Source organism: Strix uralensis, chromosome 8 (assembly GCF_047716275.1).
Source record: "Strix uralensis isolate ZFMK-TIS-50842 chromosome 8, bStrUra1, whole genome shotgun sequence".
Taxonomy (NCBI): Eukaryota; Metazoa; Chordata; class Aves; order Strigiformes; family Strigidae; genus Strix; species Strix uralensis.
Genome location: NC_133979.1, coordinates 18,484,434 through 18,502,332, shown reverse-complemented (window position 1 = coordinate 18,502,332; position 17,899 = coordinate 18,484,434). Strand labels below are relative to the sequence as shown.

Below are 17,899 nucleotides of genomic sequence, written 5' to 3'. Positions count from 1 at the left end.
AGGCCGTGGCCGCGCTCTCTCCGCGCCGCTCCGCGCCATTCCGCGCCGTTTTGTTCCCGCTGGGAAACGTTCTGTAGCGTCTCTTGCAACGGCCCCAATTACTCCGAGGTACAATATATCTTCGCCTGGATTAGACGGCGAGTCTGTTGGCACAGTGTAAATGTCAAGCAGCAGCTTTTAATAAAGGGATGTTCAGACTGTTAAATTTCACAGTACAACGGACTCGGCCCCTCCCGGCCCCCTCCGCCTCCCCCTCCTTCCGAGCCGCGAGGTTGCCACTGAGCCAACACGACTGCGCACCAAAATCCGGGTGGGGAGAAACCCCTCCCAGGGCCGGGATGCTGCGCCCTGCCAGCCCCGAGCTGCTTTGCGGAGGGACCCCCGCACCCCGCTCCTCGGGGTCCCCCTCGGTGGGTCGGGGGCTTCCCGTCGGAGGCCGAGGCGGCAATTGCAGCTCCGCACCAGCCCCTTCCCGGCTTTCCGGGACCGGACCCCACTGGCCAGAGCTCGGTGCCAGTCCGTGATGCTTCTGTCGGGGCCGCCCCCCCGGGCAGGGGCCGGCTGGCGAGCCGGTACCCCCCGGCCCGGCACATGATACCCCGCCCCTGCCGCTCGCTGCCCCCGCCCCCATAGGGCCATTGATTAGCGCTCAAAGTGCCGCTCTAATTAGCTGTCTGCTAATTAACGACCGGGGCCCCGTCCGACTCCTCTGAGTGGCACCTTCGCTCATCGCTTTGATTCGCCTATTGCTGATTTATTTGGGGGGGCGGGAGCTCCGTGGCTTTGCCCCCAGTCAGATGGGTGGGATGAGATGGGAAAGGGGGGGTTCACCCGGCCACGGGTGACACGCGCCTGTCCCGCAGCCACCCCCGACCTCAACAAGTGCAAGTGGAGTCCCGCTGCCCTCCGCGCTCGCGTAAGGTGCCAGTAGGAGGTGGGAGGCCTTTTGCGTGCGATCCCCCCGCGTAGGGCTGATCTGGTCCCCGGGAACCCGAACCCGTCGGAGGAGCAGGAGAGGCCGAGGCCGCCGGACTGCTGCGGGGCCCGGCCGGGAACGGAGCGACTGCCCCGGGTGGGCCTCGCCGCCGCTTTCCCCCAGAACATTTCTGCACAATGGAGTCGAGGATTAAAAAATAGGAGGAAGGAAATGAAAGGTGTTCACTCTTCAGGAACATGACTTTAAGCCCTAAATCCCGATTCCAGGACGAGGAGGTGTATTGTGAGTTAAAGGATTATGCGAGTGTAACATATTACCCCGGATCCCGCATTCCCCTAGGGATAATTAGGGCATAATTTTGGTAAATTGTAAACCAAGACAGCAGGATCAATACGGCCGCCGCCGGCTGCTTCCCTGCTGCAGGAAACCTGCCTGTGTAGATATTCAAATCTTTTTTCCCCTTTCTCCAGATCTTTCATTTTGCTCCTCAGTTTCCCCCCTTCTTCTTCTGTCCCCTTTTCCTCTCCTTGTTCCTTCAAGCGTCCCAATCCTTAGGGACGTGCTGGCAGGAGGTCACCCAGCCGTGCCGCCATCTCCGCTCGCACCGGGGCGGCGGCGCCCGCGCTGCCTCCGGCTCCGTCCGCGCCGGGCGCCCGTCGGGGACGACGGGGGCGGCCGCCACCGCCGCCCAGCGGACACGGGCGGCCCTGCACCTTCGCCAGGCCCGCCGCCTCCGCTCAGTCACCGGCCTCCGGCAGCACTGGCGCCTAAAGCCTCGGGGCAAACCGTACGCCCAGCTGCCCCCCAGTTGCCCGCGGGGCGGAGGGCGGCGATGCGGGGCCGTCGGGGCGGAGCGGGGGATGCTCGGTGGCAGCGGGCTGCCCGCCGGCAGGGCTTCCCGCCGTCGAAAAACTTCTTCCGAAGTGCGGGAGTGGGGCCGGAACCAGCCCCGCCGCGGCGCCCAGCGAGGGCCGGTGCGCTTCGGGTGTGACACGGATGACAGGTGAATCCCAGGGAAGGCCCCGCGACTCCTAGCAGCGAGGAGACAGAAGCTCCCCGGCTCCCCCCGACGAGGGAAGGCCGGCCCCAGCCGTCGGAAGCGGAGCCGAAGGCCGCAGCACTCTCCGCATCGGCACCTCTCCAGCCGGAGCGCGACTCCTCATCCCGCACCGCCGTCCCGGGGCTGCGGCGTCTCACGTCTGACCCACCGACGGCAACAAGTTACGGGCTCGCCGGGGCCCCCCGCGCCCTCCGTAGCTCTGCGCAGGGCCGGGCGGGGCACTCCCGGTCCAGGGCAGGCAGGACGAGGAGCGGGTTAGAAGGGACCCTCGTGTCCTCTCTGTCCCACTCCTCGCCCCAGGCCGGCGGCGGGCTCCCATCATCGGGGCAGCCATTGTGTGTGGGGTGGGGGTGCCAGTGGCTCCACAGCCAAGGCATCACCTCGTGCCATCACCTTAGTCGCTGCACGCCAGCACTCGAAAAATCTCCCTTGATCTCAGCCTGCCCTAATCCTGCCCTGCGCCCCCATTGCTCTGCCCCGTCTCCCTGCGCCCTCGAGGTTTGGGGTCGTGGCTGCTGGTTTTGGGGCTGATCGGGTCCGGCGGCTGCTGAAGGCTGAGAGGGGAGACGTCGGGGTGGGCTTCATAGGAGCCTGGAAATGGTAATTCGTGCTAAAATACAACTCGGAGAACTCTAAATCATTCATTACCGCCTTTATAATTACTCCGCTAATTAGGTTGACACGCCACTTCATCAGGATTAATACGACGTCTTGTCACTGGCACTTCCCATTACTGTGACATTCAACCCGGGAACACCGGATGATGCTCTCCGGGGGATCCGATCCGGCGGCCAGGGAACCGGGACCCGACGGGGCGCGGCGGCGGCGACGGGAGCGGGAGGGAGGGAGAGAGGGAGGGAGGGAGGGGGCGCCCCCCCTCCCGCGCCCGTCCCCGCCGTCGCGGCCGTTGATTGGCTGCCGCCCGCACTGCGTCAGCCCCCGCTCGGCCTTCCGCCAATGGGGGCGGGCAGCGGCGGCGGCAAAAGCCCGGGTTTATAATAACCGGCGGGGTGGGGGGGAACGCGGCGGCCGTGACGTCAGGGGGGGAGTCGCCGCCGCCGAGAGGAGCTCGGTGGGCACGGGCGGGCGCGCCGCAGTGGCCGGTGTCTGCCCCGCTCCGCGCCCGCAACTTCCCGCAACAAAGTTGGGTAGCGGCGGACCGGCCCGGCGGCGATGCGGTGCTCGGCGGGGGCCCCGCGTTAGTGCCGCCCGCGCCGCCGGTGCGCGGGTTGGGGCAACCCGCTCCCCCCTCACCCCCCCTACCGCCGCCCCTCCACCCCCGGTGCGACCCCCGCGGCCGCCCACGGGGATGCGGGAGCGGCGCTAAGCGGTCCGCCATGGAGGGGCCGAGCGGGTCCAGCTTCGGGATAGACACGATCCTGTCGGGCGGCAGCACCGGCAGCCCCGGAGTCATGAACGGAGACTTTCGCCCCCACGGCGACGGCCGGCCGGCGGATTTTAGGAGCCAGGCCACGCCGTCTCCCTGCTCGGAGATCGACACGGTGGGGACGGCGCCCTCGTCGCCCATCTCGGTGAGCATGGAGCACCCCGAGCCGCACCTGGGGGTGGCGGAGAGCCTCCCGCCGCCGCCGCACCACCTCCACCTCGGCCCGCACCCGCCGCCGCCGCCGCCGAGTTTGCAGCCGTCGCCCCCGCAGCCGCCACCGCCCCAACTGGGCTCGGCCAGCTCCGGCCCCAGGACTTCCACCTCTTCTTTTTTAATTAAGGACATTTTGGGCGACAGCAAACCGCTGGCGGCGTGTGCACCTTACAGTACCAGCGTCCCCTCTCCCCATCACACCCCCAAGCAGGAGGGCAGCGCGGCCCCAGAGACCTTCAGGCCCAAACTCGAGCAGGAGGACAGCAAAGCCAAGCTCGACAAGCGCGACGACACGCAGGGCGACATCAAATGCCACGGTGAGTACGGCCCGGCCCGGTCCCGCACGGCCTTGGCCACCGATAAAACCGGGGCCGCGGCGCTCGGCCGCATCGGTGAAACGAAAATCGAGGGGAAATCGGCGGTAGGAGCGCTCCGCTCTGCCGGGGCTTGTCGGTGATCCTCGCTATCGCGGGTTTAAGACCGGTAGGAAATGAAATAGCTTTTTTCCCCCTCTGTCGGCCTTTCCTCCTCTTTTTTAATTTAACTTCCCTGTTTTTAAGGAAATAGCCGGAGCACTGGGATCGCGTTAGAAACCAGAATGTATTTATTTTTAATGCAAATGCGCATAAATGATTCTCCGGCTTTCTAAGAACCGGCGGCTCGGCTGCACTTACTGCCTTCAGCCTTTTCATTTTTGCTTATTCGATCTAAAATAAAAACAAGGGAAAAAAAAATCCGCTTCCCCAACAGCCAATACCAAATAAACGAAAAAACTTTTAATTAAAAATAAAAGAATAAAAAAACCCAGTCGGCCCGCGGTAGGCAGCGGAAGGTTGGAGGGCTTTGTGTATTTTGCAAAACACCCGGGTTTTTCCCGCGCCGGAATAGGAAGGTTCATTTCTCCGTCTTTTATTCTTTTTTTAATTACGGATTTCGTGCTGATTGGGAAGCCCCCGCCTTGCGGGATTCGTAAATGGAAATAGCGGTGTGAGCGTGGGGAAGGGAAGGGGAAGGAAGGAAGGAAAAGAGTGAGCAAAGACGAGGCAGGGAGAGGGGCTATTTTCCCTGCGGTGCCGGCGGGGCTGCCCTCCCTCGCAGGCAGCGCAGTTCAGCCGAGAGACGACGGGACACATTTTTCTAATTTTGCTCCATTGAGGTATTTTTGCCAGGCTGAAGAGCAGCGAGATGCCCGGGTCTGCCGCTCATTTTGCTCTTTTAGCATTAGCATAAGAGTGCCCAAAACAGATGTACAGTCTGGTCTGGCCATTTTTGTGTGCACCAACCTCCCCAGTGGGTCAATTAGGGAGATTATTGTTCTTCCTGCGGGGAAGATCAAGGAGCGCCACAAACCCGGGCCCGAGCGGAGCCGGATTGACATACCGTTTTCCCGGCATTTCGGGCCGGGGGGGGAGAGACCGAGAAAATAACGAAAGCCCAGTAGCTGGCAAGCGGAGAGTGGAAATCCCGCCGTCCCCGGGACGGGCTCGCCGCCGCCGCCCCCTCGCCGTATTTGGCCGTTCCCCCCACGCCCTGGAGGAGCCCCCGGGGGGGGGGTGGCGGGGCCCGGTAACCACGGCGGGGCGGGGCGGGGGCCGAGCCGGTGTCCCGCCGGCCCTCATCGCGCCTCGGCTCGCTCGCAGGGACAAAGGAGGAGGGCGACCGGGAGATCAGCAGCAGCCGGGACAGCCCGCCGGTGCGGGCCAAGAAGCCGCGGAAGGCGCGCACCGCCTTCTCCGACCACCAGCTCAACCAGCTGGAGCGCAGCTTCGAGCGGCAGAAGTACCTGAGCGTGCAGGACCGCATGGACCTGGCCGCCGCCCTCAACCTCACCGACACGCAGGTGAAAACCTGGTACCAGAACCGGAGGTAAGGCGGGCCCCGGCGGGGCGGCGGCTCGGGGGCTCCCGGGAGGGCCGGGGGTTGGGCGGGCGCCGCCGTGCTCCTGCCCGCGGGCGTCCGGGGCGATGCGGGGAGCGCTCGGCGGCTGCCCCGCGCCCTCTCCGGCGGCGGGCTGGGGTGTCCGGCCCCTGTCACCGCTGCCGCAATTTTCTGTCTCATTACGTACGGTTGCAGCCACCCTAATTCTGTCGCAAACCATTAGTGTCAGCGCGTTGCGATCTAACCGGGTGCCGTGGTTATTAATTTGGCCGGAGTCGCCGCGTGCATGTGTCGGGGGCGGGGGGGGGCAGGGGAGGTGAGCCGGGCGCGGCCGGGGGGTCGCGCCGTGTGCGGGCCCGCGAGGCCGGTGCGTCCCGCCGGGTCCCGGGTGGTGCGGGGGGCCGTGCCGCGGAGGGGAGGGGGCTCGCCGCCCGCGGACACCCACGGAACCGGGCCGGGTGCCCCGTCGCGGCGCCCGCCCTGCAGCCGCCTCTTGTTGCCCTCCCCGGCAGGACGAAGTGGAAGCGGCAGACGGCGGTGGGCCTGGAGCTGCTGGCCGAGGCCGGGAACTACTCGGCCCTGCAGAGGATGTTCCCCTCGCCCTATTTCTACCACCCCAGCCTGCTGGGCAGCATGGACAGCACGACGGCGGCCGCGGCGGCCGCGGCCATGTACAGCAGCATGTACCGGACTCCCCCAGCGCCGCACCCCCAGCTCCAGCGGCCGCTGGTGCCGCGGGTGCTGATCCACGGGCTGGGGCCCGGCGGGCAGCCGGGCCTCAACCCCCTGGCCAACCCCATGCCCGGCACCCCGCACCCCCGGTGAAGCGGCACCGCGGTCCCCGCAACGAGCCCTTCCCCTCCCCGTCCCCAAACAAGCCCCAGCACCGCAGAGGAGGAAGCGAGGGGAAGCCGAGGGGCAGGAGCTTCTGCAGGCAGCCACCGGCCGCCGAGGGAGGCGATCAGTCAGAGCAGGGACTCTTGAACCGTGAACCCAGAGCCGAGCCCGTAAGTGAAACGACCACACGCGGGGGAAGGCGGGCAGAGCCGCGGGGCGACCCGCCGACCTCGGCTCCTGCGAGGCAGGACTTGGAGCTTGGAGAGAGAGAGGGACGGAGGGGGAGGAGAGGGAGAGGGAGCCCGAGCCCGCCGGAGAGACTAACGGCTGCGGAGGACGGAGGGAATGAGAGCGCCTCGACCCCCGCCCGGCGGAGAAGACCGGGGGAACGGAGAACTTTGCACTGATTTTTCTCATGACCTTTTTTTTTTTTTTCTTATTGAAAAGTGGCATGCTCCCTAATGCGAACAGAATTGTACAGACCGAGTGCTGAGTGCTATATCATATTTATTATATGTCGTCCAAAAAAGGAAAAAAAAAATTCACTTCTATACGTTAGTTTAAAACGAACGAACGTGATTCTCCCCTCTTCCTTTTCATGTCTTTTTGGATTCAGTAAAATAAATGCTTAGATGACAAAATATAGATTTTTTTGTGACTGAAAAATTACAGGGAAAAAAAAGAAAAAAAAATAAACTTTATCTTTTTTTAACAAACGTGGAAATTCAAGGTAGCTAATTTTCCCCGTGACGAGAACGCAAGGAATTCGGAATAGAAAAGGCAAATGCCACTTTTTCTTTTTTTTATTTATTTATTTTTTTTTTAATTTTGAATGTTATGCTCGTTATTTCATAACCGGCGCTATTTTTCCCTATCTGTATTTCAAAGAAAAACAAATCCCCACGCAGGGGTCGTGCCCCTCGCCGTTATTTTAAACACCTGGGCAGGGCGGCGGCGGGTTTCCCGGCACGGCGGCGGGGAGAGGCTGCGGCGCGGCGGGCGGCCCGGGCCGTGGCTCCGGCCCCTCGGGGCCGGCGCGGCGGGGCCATACCGGGCTTGGGGCTCCGGCCCCCGCCCGGCAGCTGTCTCCGCACCGAGCTGGGGCAGTCAGCGAGCGCCGGTGGTCGGGGTGAGTAACGAGGGGAAACGGGCAGGGGGGGCCCGGCCGGACACGGAGACCCAGAGCCCCGCTGGCCTTTGATCTTTGTTGCTGCCCCCCGGCCTTTCACCGGCAGGCAGATTCCCTCTCAAGCGCCTCTCTTCCCCATGCTGGCCCGGGCCGCCCGGCCGCCGGGTCCCGCGAGGGCAGAGGGGCCGCGGGTCGGGGCTGGGGGCTGTGACCCTCCACCGGGCTCCGGGGACGGCTCTGGCCCCAGCCTCTGGAGGTAAACACCCCCCTGCGAAATTAGAAAGTTATACAGCAATTACCTATAAAACATTCATAAGTCCAATGTTATCTTCTTCTCTGAGGGCTTGGCTTTCTTCTTCTTTTTTTTTTTTTTTTTCCTCCCTTCCTCTTTATTTTTGCTCGTGGGTTCCCTTTCTTTTGCGATAGAAGGAAAAAAAAAAACAAACGAAAAAAGAAAAAGAGAAGCCTCCGGGCACGTTTATTTGGGCTTTGCTAATTAGCGAGCGGCTTGCTGATTTCTCTACTAATAAATTCGCGTTAAAACCATATTGACCTCTGCCTTGATCTAACAAAAGGGGAGCGGGTCGGGAACGCCCACCTCGTTTTCTGCCCGTGTTGCGGCGGCCGCTGACTATTCCCCCGCGCCTCCGCCGTGGCCCCCAAATTACCCCTGGCAGGAAGGACTCGGGAGCGGGGCTCCGAGAGGTCGGAATAGCCCTCCCGCCCCGCCTCGCCGCCGAGGTTTTCTCGGGAAACGCATCCCAGCCGGGCTGGGGAAGGAGGTAGGAAATTTGGGCTCGGTGAGGGCCCTTTCCTGAGTCTGAACAACGAATCCTGGGCTGTTTTCTCCCCAAAGGAGGCGATCCAGCTGGAAAAAGCTCGTTGTTCTTCTCGTTGGATAAATGGGGGCTCGTTTTTCACTGCACGAACTCGCTGAAAAGTAGTGAGAATAAGGAAGAAAAGTTCATGCAAAATAGATGAGTGTCCCCCAGTTTCCCCCCTCTCGAGCAGGGCCGGCCCGGGGCAGCGGAGCGCCCGCCTGGACGAGGGCAGGGGCTGCCGGTGCTTTGGGAGCCGGGGCCGGCAGGGGCTTGCAGGCGAGCGAGCGAGGGGCGGGGAGTGCGGTCGGGCTGGGGGGCTCCCGGTGCCATGGCGGACGGTGTCTAAGGCGGGATCTGCCGGGGGAGGGGGGCGAGGAACCGCGACCTCCCCTGAAACGTATTTCCAAATCCAACTGGAAAGTGCGTGCGAGCGAGAGGACGTTTGGAGCAGGAATCGCTCCCTTTCACCCCCCCTTTCCCCCTTTGGGAAGCGGGGCTGGAAATGTAAGCCCTCCTTCATTTGTCCTCTCCCCGTTTGCACCGGCAAGAGGCCGACCCGGGACAGGCTGCCCGGCCGGGTCAGCCTTGCAGGAAAGGACTCCGTCGCCTGTTTTAAAAAACCCCGGCCCATGGGCTCGCGTTTCAGCGCGCTGCGGCAGGACAAAGAGCCGCTCGCCTCCCCGCCGCCTGGCCCGGCGCAGGACCGGTCGCGGTTCGGCGGCCGTGCCTTTCCAGCCGCGCCATTCGGGTTTTGTCCCCTTTCCTCCCCCAGACAGCTGCTCTCGCCGCGGCCGCCCCCAGACCTGGTGCCGAGCTGCTGAATTCCTGCAGTCCCGGTCCCTCTCCAGCCTCCGCCCTCGCCCGGGCCAGGACCTGGTCTCGGCCCTGGAAGTGGATGTGAACAAATAAACAAACCCATCTGTTGTCAGATGAACGGGCTCCCTTAGCCTTAAACCGCGGGAAACGCCGGCACCCGCCGGAGAAGACCTGGCTGTTGGGGCGCTGAGCGTGCAAACGAACCGTGAAGCTGTAGAAGAGCGGCGTGTGAGCGAGGGGACGCGGTAGTCCGCGGGCTACCGGGGAGTGTTTGCTTTCCCCGCGCAGGCAGCGGCCCGCAAGGAGCGGGGCAGCTCCGACCCCGCCGGCGCCGGGGGACGCCTGAGCCCGGCCGGGCGGCTGCGGCCCCGCCCGCCCTCAGCACCACGGACAGCTCCGGGCGGCGCCGGCCGCCCGCGCCCCGGCCCGGCACCCCCGCACCTCCCCGCGCCCCGGCCCGCCGTGCCGGCAGCCCGCGTCCCGCCCCCGCGGGGGCTTCCCGCCCTGTCCCGGGCCGCGCCGCGCAGCCCGGGGCGTCGGGAGGCAGGGCTGGGCCGGGAAGGGCGGCGAGGGCAGCCCTCCGTCCGCGGGACCTCGGCGGCTCCCTTCCCCGGCGCTTGCCGGCAGGCGGTGAGGAAGATGGAGGAGCCTGAGACGGGCTCCCGCCGCCGAAGCACCGCCTGGCCCGTCTCTCCTCCGCTCACCGCCCGGGAGAAGGCCCCTGTCCTGGGCCGGGCCGGGCTGCTAGGGACCCGACCCTGAGAGCACGGAGCCGGGGCTGCGTCCCGAGGGCTTTGTCCCGGGTGTTTGAGTGTTGTCCCCGCTCCAGCCGGCGAGGCGACAAGCGGGACGGGGCTGCGCCGCTCTCGCTCCTGTCGCTCCGGATTGACACCGGCGCGGCCGCGGTGGGACCCTGGAGCCCCTTTGGTCGCCCTGTCCCCAGTTCCCCTTCGGTTTATTTCTGCTGGGTCGTGTCTCTGTGTTTTGCAGGTGGGCACGACACGGGAGGTTCCTTCGGGGAAGTCCTGCTACGCTCAGGCAGGTTTTGGCGACTCGTTGCAGCCTCCGGCTCCTGGCTGAGCCCTCCCGGCAGTAGAGCCGCGAGTAGGCTGCTCCTCTGCTCCTGGCTGAAGGGCTCTCTTGTGGGACGCAGCAGCAGGATCGTGTTTAATTACTCCGTCCTCCCGGGGATTAGCTTGGCCATCATTAGGGCAGAAAGTGAGGAGGGGGACTTCGCTGGGCTGGGACACAGGGATGAACACGGTCTTTGCCGCTCCGAGGGTGCTTGCCCCGGCGCCGGAGTGGCGGCTGTGTGCTCCGAGAACTGAATCCGCTCTCCCAGCCGGGCAAGCGAGTCCGGCTCAGCCGCTGGGAACCAGCGAGGAGAGGAGCACCAAGCGGAGCTACCTGCCGTGCCCGTTATCCTGGTTGCGTTTACACGGACCAAGGCAGACCGCGTGTAACGCCGTATTAGCGTCCCGGAGCTACCTACCGCTCCTACAGCTTTTAGTGTTTCTTGTGCGGGTGGGCTTTTAACTTCTGTTACTTTCTCCCTTTCCAGAATTTATTTTCCTCCAAATTCACACGACGCTTCTGTTGAATGCAAGCTGTAAGTCGCCCAAAGTCCTTATTGCAGTCCGCTCGAATAACCCGGCTCCAGCCCAGGGCGTGGAGTGGGTGCAGCCAGGCCGAGCTCACCTGTGGAAAGGATAAACCCCCTCGTAATTAGAAATACCCCCAGCCCCGTGGTGGCAGGGATGGGCGGCGAATAACCGTTTCAGGTTGGAATTACGCGGCTTTTCCACCCCCTCTATTCCGTCCTGCTGCTAAGCCCACGTCTCCCGTCGGGTTTCTCCCCCAGTAGCCACTTTAACGTGGAGCCCCGTTTGCGAGGAAAGGGGGGCACAGCAAACCTGGCCCGCCGGGACGGCCCTGCGCCCTCGTCCCGCGGAGGAGCCGCCGGTGCTGTTTCGGGGACAGCATCGAAATGTCCCCCCCGGTCCCTGGCGGGGGACAGCTGATGGGGCCGAAGACCCCCCCGGGACCTGCACGGGGCGGGGAGCGGGGGGGCGGCCCCCGAAGGCGCCGCTCCCCAGTGTCCCCGTTTCGCGAAAAAGACCCTGAACTTCGTTCTTCCCTTGGGCTGCTCCCGCCGTCGAAGGGGCCGTGGGGCAGCCGGAGACGGTGCCTGTCTCTGCGTATTTGCAGCCGGAGAGCCGGTCCAGCGGAGCGCCCATCACATTAAAACTCCGTTTCCATATTCATATGTCCTATTTTTCACAAGCCGCTTCTATTAATGGAAGCGCACAAACGCCGGTCCTCAAAATTAGCGGATTTCAAAGGAACCCAAGTGAGGCGCTTTGCGCCGCCAGCGATGGATGCGGGGCGCGCCGGGACCCCCGCGGCTCCCCTGCCACCGCCGTGCCCGCCCCGGCGGGGATTCGCGCTCTGCCGGGGGCGCAGCCGCGGGCCCCGTCGCGGCGGCTCCCGGCCTCCCCTCCGCCCCCCCCGCTGCCCCGGGCCGTGACCCGCTGGACCGGCGCTCCGGCGGTGGGGGCAGGAGGCAGTCCCATTCCCCTCCCTCCCGGCCCGGGCACGCAAAAGTTGTCCGAGGCTGTCGTGTTGTCTCGTCTCTGTGAGCCCATGTAGGGCGCTTTAATTGCCACATTTTCAAACCGAGGTAATGGTGGGGATGTCTTAGTAATTACCTTAATGAGATAACACCTTTCCTTCCCTGAACCTACTCATTATCACGCTTCTTGTTCAAATTCCAACTACAAAGAGCTATACTTGTAAAAAAAAAAAAAAAAAAAAAGGAGGGGGGGAGAGCTCTGAAATTTGTTGGAGGTGTCGTCACCTCTCAAACAAGCACCTTACACGGGTGTTTAGCGCAAGAAGAGAGAGCTCTACCCGGTTCCGGGGAAGGTTGGCTAGAAGTAAACTAAACATCTGGGGTACCCCTTAATTATTCTTGGTTGGCTTCTTTAGCTTGACCTGTAGGGATGCGAGGGTGTCAAAGTGATGAATTTTAAGATGTTGGGCTGTGAAGACGTGCAGCTGCAAGACTGATGGATTTAGGAAGGGAATGGTAACAAGGTTAGCTGCATGTGAAGTGTGAATTGAGATTTTTGCAAAGAGACTGTGATTGCAGATGGGCATAATGTTGTACCCTTGCATGAAATCTTGCTATTATTGTATAATGGTCAGACAGAGTGTGAAATGACTTATTACTTTACTTTTATTCTTTAATGAAGTTGGGTAGGGAAGGAGAACTACCAGGAAATCGATAGTGGTGGTGCACAGAAACTATATGACAGGTGCTGATACATTAAATATTTATTTAGGTTTTTGTGTCCGCCTCCCCCCCCCCCCCCCCCCCCCTTCTGCTATTTCAGAATGCAAACAAAAATACAACTAGTAGATCTAGACAGTGAAGAAGATGTGCAGAATGAGAACAACATTTTCTTTGCCATCCTCACTGTCTGCAGTATACGTGAAGTGGGTGTTTCTGTGTGGCAGTGCAGCGTATACATCTTCTATGTAAAATACTAGACAGAGATATCTAGATCCAGGTGATGTGTACACGGTTTCTAGATAGGTTTTCAGCTGTTCAATGTGTATGTCTCTCTTAGACCTTGATGCAGGCATGTAGTGATTTGAACACCGTTATGACCCCATGTAAATTCAAGTGGCCTTTTCTCCAGCTTGACATGCATGTGCAAATACCTCTCACTTCCTTCTGTACCAAGCACAGGTGTCCACATGGGTGATATCATTCTGAAAACATGCAGGACAACATCTGCCTCTGACTTTAGCGCAGAAGCATGTGGGTACGTCTGGGCATCTGGGGTGGGTGGGCAGCTTAGTCAACATTTTATCACTTGTTTCACATGCGATTAGGGTAAAACACCTATTACCAGAATTTATGATTCAATTGTGCAACTGCACTAGTCTTTATGAATATGCAGTGAGGAAAAGAAACTGGAGCTGCTCCCTCAGGATACTGTCCTAAAAAAGTGGATTCCCCAGGTGACTAACCTCAGGATGCCACCACTGAGAACAGTTTGGCAAATCCTGGACTTAGTGAGTTGTTTCTCTCTGAGAGCAGCTTCACCTCCCTGTTTGAATACACACAGTAGAAGCGCAGCTTCTCATATGCCTTCTCCTCTGGAAGGATACAGCCCATGGCTCGAAGGGCTTTCTGAGCTGGCACCTCTCCTGCAGTGTCCTCCCCAGACCTTGTCCCCAGAGCCAGCACAACTCTTTGCTGAGAACCCGTCTGTGAGGTTTGCCCTATATTTTTGGTGGAGCCTGACACTGTTATGTTTTAATCTGAGGTCATGAAGAACAAGTAATGTGAAGCAAGCTCAGGAATAATTGCCTACCACTTCTGCGTTAACATACGGGGTAATAATGATGGCAGGACTGTGTGAAACAGAACACATCTGAGGCCTCAGCTTTGTCCTTACAATAGTCTTTTGGATTTCCCTTCCATATTCTTGCCTCAACATCTGAACACGTACAGTGTTTGGGCTTGAATTTCCATCGAGTAATGCCCTGTTGTAGGGTTGTCCTCTGGGAGATGAAAAAGCCTCTGCGATGAGCATGGGTTTGTTTAAAGCAGGATACTAATCCGATGCAACATTGCCCATGCGAATGGTAAAAATGCACCGAGGGGCACAAGAGGTGCCCCGTGACACCAAAGGGCACGGAGTAGCTCCCTGTCAGATTTATAGCCCAAAGGACTACCAGGCATGTTGTAGCTTTAAATACTTTTTTTCACTGTGTGAAGATCTAACAAAAAGAATTCCTGAAAGTTTTACTTGCTGCCCAGTAAAAGTGATGATTCAGTGCTTGAATGCATAGAAAGATAGAATGCCACGGCAGACACTCTGCTACCCCAGCACTGTGAAAGAAACAGGCAGCTGCTCTTGAACCTGGTGCTCTAAAGCAGGACAGAGCAATTTGGAAAATGAAGGCTGTCAAAAAAGCCTGTTTTGTGGATTTGCCACCAGTAATTCGGCTAGATCCTGTGGGTTCAAGTACCATCACTGTCCCTATATTAAAACAATGTAATTTTTCTGCTTTAGAAGTCGTGAAATAAGGCTGGATTAATATTTCATCAGAGGCATAGAGGGGTCTATGGGAAAAAACAGCAAAGCATGTGCCTGCAATGGAGCCCCAGTATAGGCACTGACAGCTCTAGCCCCTCTTAGTTCACAGAAGCTTAACAGATTGGTGATGTTTTCTGCCTAAAACAGAGGGATGCAAGTTAAGCACATTGGCAACTTTTTTTTTTTTTCTGACTCTCTAGCAGTCTTTCATTTTTTTTCTTCCTTTTCCTCCTTTCTTCTTTCTCTCTTTCCTTTCCCTTTCCTTCTTTCTTCACCTCACTCTGGTTTGCTGAGCACTCAGCAGCATGCCCTGGGAGACTGCTCACCTTTCCTGGTGGCTGGTGGTGGCCATGGGCAGCCTGCCTTAACCAGCATGCTGGTGTGTGGCTTGGGCAATGTTGCACAAAGTGTGTGCAGCAAAGCTGTGCGTCTTCCATGGAGACTAAGCTCATTACAGTACAGTATTCTAAAACATGCTTAACCTCTCCAGTCTTGGGTGTTGTATCCCAAATCTACTGCAGAGCATGGACACCCCAATTAGCACTTACAATGCACTGTTGACATTTCTCTGGGCCAGCCCAACAGGAATAATTAGATGTGATATCTAACACAAAGTCATTTTTTTTTTCCCAGCAGAGGGTACACTGCAAAATGAAAGCAACATCCACTGCAACAGCACTTGGCCAGCTTTGGCTCTTACATATAGTGTTATGTTTGCAGTGTAACTCAGCTGGCTTCTCCAGGCATATGCTGGCTGTGCCCTGCCTGGCTGCCGGCAGAGTCTGACCTGCTGGGATTTAGTGCTGGGGCTAAAGCTCTGGGGTGGGTTTGCACGAGAAAGCTCTCTTACACCGCACAGATCCGGGAAAGCTACTGTACAGCACCCTGTAGGAACCTTTCTGTTAGGAGATGCAGTGTGCGTGGAAACACTTACTCAGCATAAGATCTTCTCACATTTGAAATGTTGGCTGGTGACTGGCGAGGCCAGTCTCACTGTAACTTCAAACCTGCATCCCGCTGTACACCAGTGGAAAGCTGAGCAGGCTGGGTTAAGGACTGGGCAAAGCGTTACTGACCAAACATCATTCTCAGCAGCGGTTTGCAGAATAGCAGTGGTAGGATTGTGTTGTTATAAACCCCATGCCAGCAAGCTAAAAAGCCTATAGAAAAATACATGTGACAATAAATAGGAAAGAGCTCTCTGCTGCAATGCAGCAGGCTGTCCTCTGACACCGCTAATTACAGCAACGCCTTGAAAATGTAAGTGTATGTAGTGAGTATTCCTACTTGGTTTTCCTACATTTTCTTGCCTACTTTCATGCATTGCAAACTGAAACTTGGAAAGAACTTGGCAGAGTGAAGAGGATATAAAAATGATAATTTTTCATGTAATAGAGATCACATAGAGATTTTCTTTGTAGTTCACAGCATTTCCATTCCAAGATGCTCGGAGAATTAAAGCATACAAATAGATAAAATCTGCGAAGTGTTGTCAGGTATTATTTATGTATTATTATTTTTGTTGGAAAAGACATGTAAATATAAAGAATTAGAAAACGGAGCTACTAAAATAAATTATAATGGAACCCACAATAAATCTAACATGAGAATAAAAGTATAATGAGAACACATTTTCTTCAGCATAAATACAAATCCTGTCTGCATGCTAAAGCCCTATTAATTGGATACTTACTACAGGAATAAATCTTTAAATGTGTAAAAAAATCTTTCTGCTCTGTGATGAAATATAAATATCACCAGATTTATTAAAGAAAAAATTCTGCTAAACGACTACTTCTCTTACATACTAATTTATGCTTATGCTACATCTGAAAGAACTCACCCTGACATGAATATCAGCTAAACGAAGGAAGCTGTAAAAGGAAAAGATTTAATGTGCATCACAAGAAGTTGCTTATATCAGGCATGGTAGGTTTCAATGAAGTTTTATATTATAAAATAGAGGAAAGGTGATAGTCTCTTAAGAGACATAATACTTATCCCATGAGTGATATAATAGTTCATAATTCACCAGAGAACAAGGCTCAAGTGAGTCATATATATTTTATGGCACAATTGGGATTAATACTGTACTTCAGAGAGGCATGCATAACCTATTCTGTTTATACGGAGAGATGGTTTAAAATTCACCCTCTTCCCGCACCCTATTCTCCTACCCTTTGGCATCAATCTACAGGAGAAGGACTTGAAAAAAATGAGTGAGGACATCGCGTGTAAAACAGACAAAGTATCCAGGTACTGCTACAGCATCACCATTTGCCAGGAGTTGCCCTGGTGATGGCACAGCAAGTGGAAACGCTGATTTTCTAACGACAGAGGAAGAGGTTAGTCCTGAGTGGGTGCACAGTAGTGGGTTTTTTATTGGCTGAACTTGCTATTTTGGTAAGCACGCAGGAGATGCTTGCAGCCACCATGGTGGAAAGTTGCCCCAAATTCCTTCTGCGATGTTGCTGTGTTGCCATCATCCTTAGCAGGATGCGTGTGCTGGGACGCGGTGCAGGGAAAGAGGGCCATCCTGGGCTGATGCTCGCTTTGCTGTTGCCTGTCATGAAACATGACACTTTGGGGTACCTGCTTCTTTTCTGTACCCCAGAAATGGGGTGTTTAAAGACAATAGTTGTGGTGTTAAAGTCTTGTTTTGAGGAAATCCCATGTTTCACTCTGCTGAAGGCTTATTGAATTCTTTTGGATGGTTTCCCAAAATGTGGCCTAGAGCAGAAATTTAAAACATGAACCTCTTCCCTTCCTAAGGAAAAGTGTCTCCTAAATTGTGTCTAAAGAGGAGTGGAGACAGCTTAATTCAACTCATCTACAAAATCACTGGGAAACACAAAAGCTGCTGGATGTCTGGAGGTGGTATGTGGCAGTTTGGGGAATTTCTTTGTGTGGGCTGAGGGGTGCTGGTGGAGGCCAAGGTATCGCTGGAAACTGAGTTTCCTGTGCACCTGAGAGCTCCTAGTGTTTTTGACAAGACCTCACTCATGCTCCTCCCAAGTCAAGGGCCATTGCTGGTCAGTAATCTCACCCATCAGCTGTTGAGATAAACCAGCCCAGGACGAGGGATTTATGGGAAAACCAATTTTGTCCTCCCTGTTTGTAAAGAGGTGCTTTTGGGGCAGAGGGAGATAAGATGAGATGATGGAGCACCTAAATGCTGGAAGGAAGGATGTCATCTGGGGCAGCTTTGCAGAGATGCATAGGGAAGTTTGGCCGGAGAAGGGGTTGCTCTTGGCAGCCTTCCATCGTTGAGGAGCCCTGGTCTATCTGGGAGATCGAGCCGCAGAGCGGGCTGTGCTAGTGGGCTGTTCTAGCAGGCTGTGCTCTGCATGCCAGGGCCAAATGCACTGAAACAGGGGACCCCACCACCTCCAGGGACCTATCACCCCTGTACAGAAAGCCAAGGCTCTTTATATTTGGCTTCATGTTTGGTTTTGTCTAGGCCTGTGTCCTGTGGTTTTAAGCTACTGGTTGCCTGTACCAACCAGTTTCCCTGTCATGGGATGGAGTGTGCAAGCATGTCAAAGGCAACCCGGGAGCTCTTGTCCTCCCTGGGGCCGGTGGTGAGGCTGGGCCCAGTAGAGGGAAGGCTGGAAAGCAGCAGCAGTACCTCTGGGACATGGGAGAGCTGGCTGAGGGCTGGCTGAGGGGATCTGAGCCTCCTTCGCTGCCTTTTCTTCATTTTTTTT

General features: G+C 57.6%; 1 protein-coding gene across 4 annotated transcripts in view; it reads left to right on the top strand.

Annotated features, from left to right (window-relative positions):
• The first annotated feature begins 3,067 nt into the window (after positions 1-3,067).
• BARHL2 (BarH like homeobox 2) overlaps positions 3,068-17,899 on the top strand; it is a 63,397-nt gene continuing 48,565 nt past the window's right edge. For 2 of the 4 annotated variants that reach the window (XR_012629865.1, XR_012629866.1), the window contains exons 1-3: positions 3,137-3,914; positions 5,238-5,463; positions 5,988-6,482. Coding sequence is in view for 2 of the 4 variants with exons in the window: in XM_074876463.1 (XP_074732564.1) it covers positions 3,335-3,914; positions 5,238-5,463; positions 5,988-6,300 (1,119 nt within the window). In the remaining 2 variants the exon portion in view is untranslated. Of the gene's footprint in view, positions 3,915-5,237; positions 5,464-5,987; positions 7,029-17,899 lie in introns of those variants that run through there. The other 2 variants (XM_074876462.1, XM_074876463.1) reach the window with 2 other exon arrangements.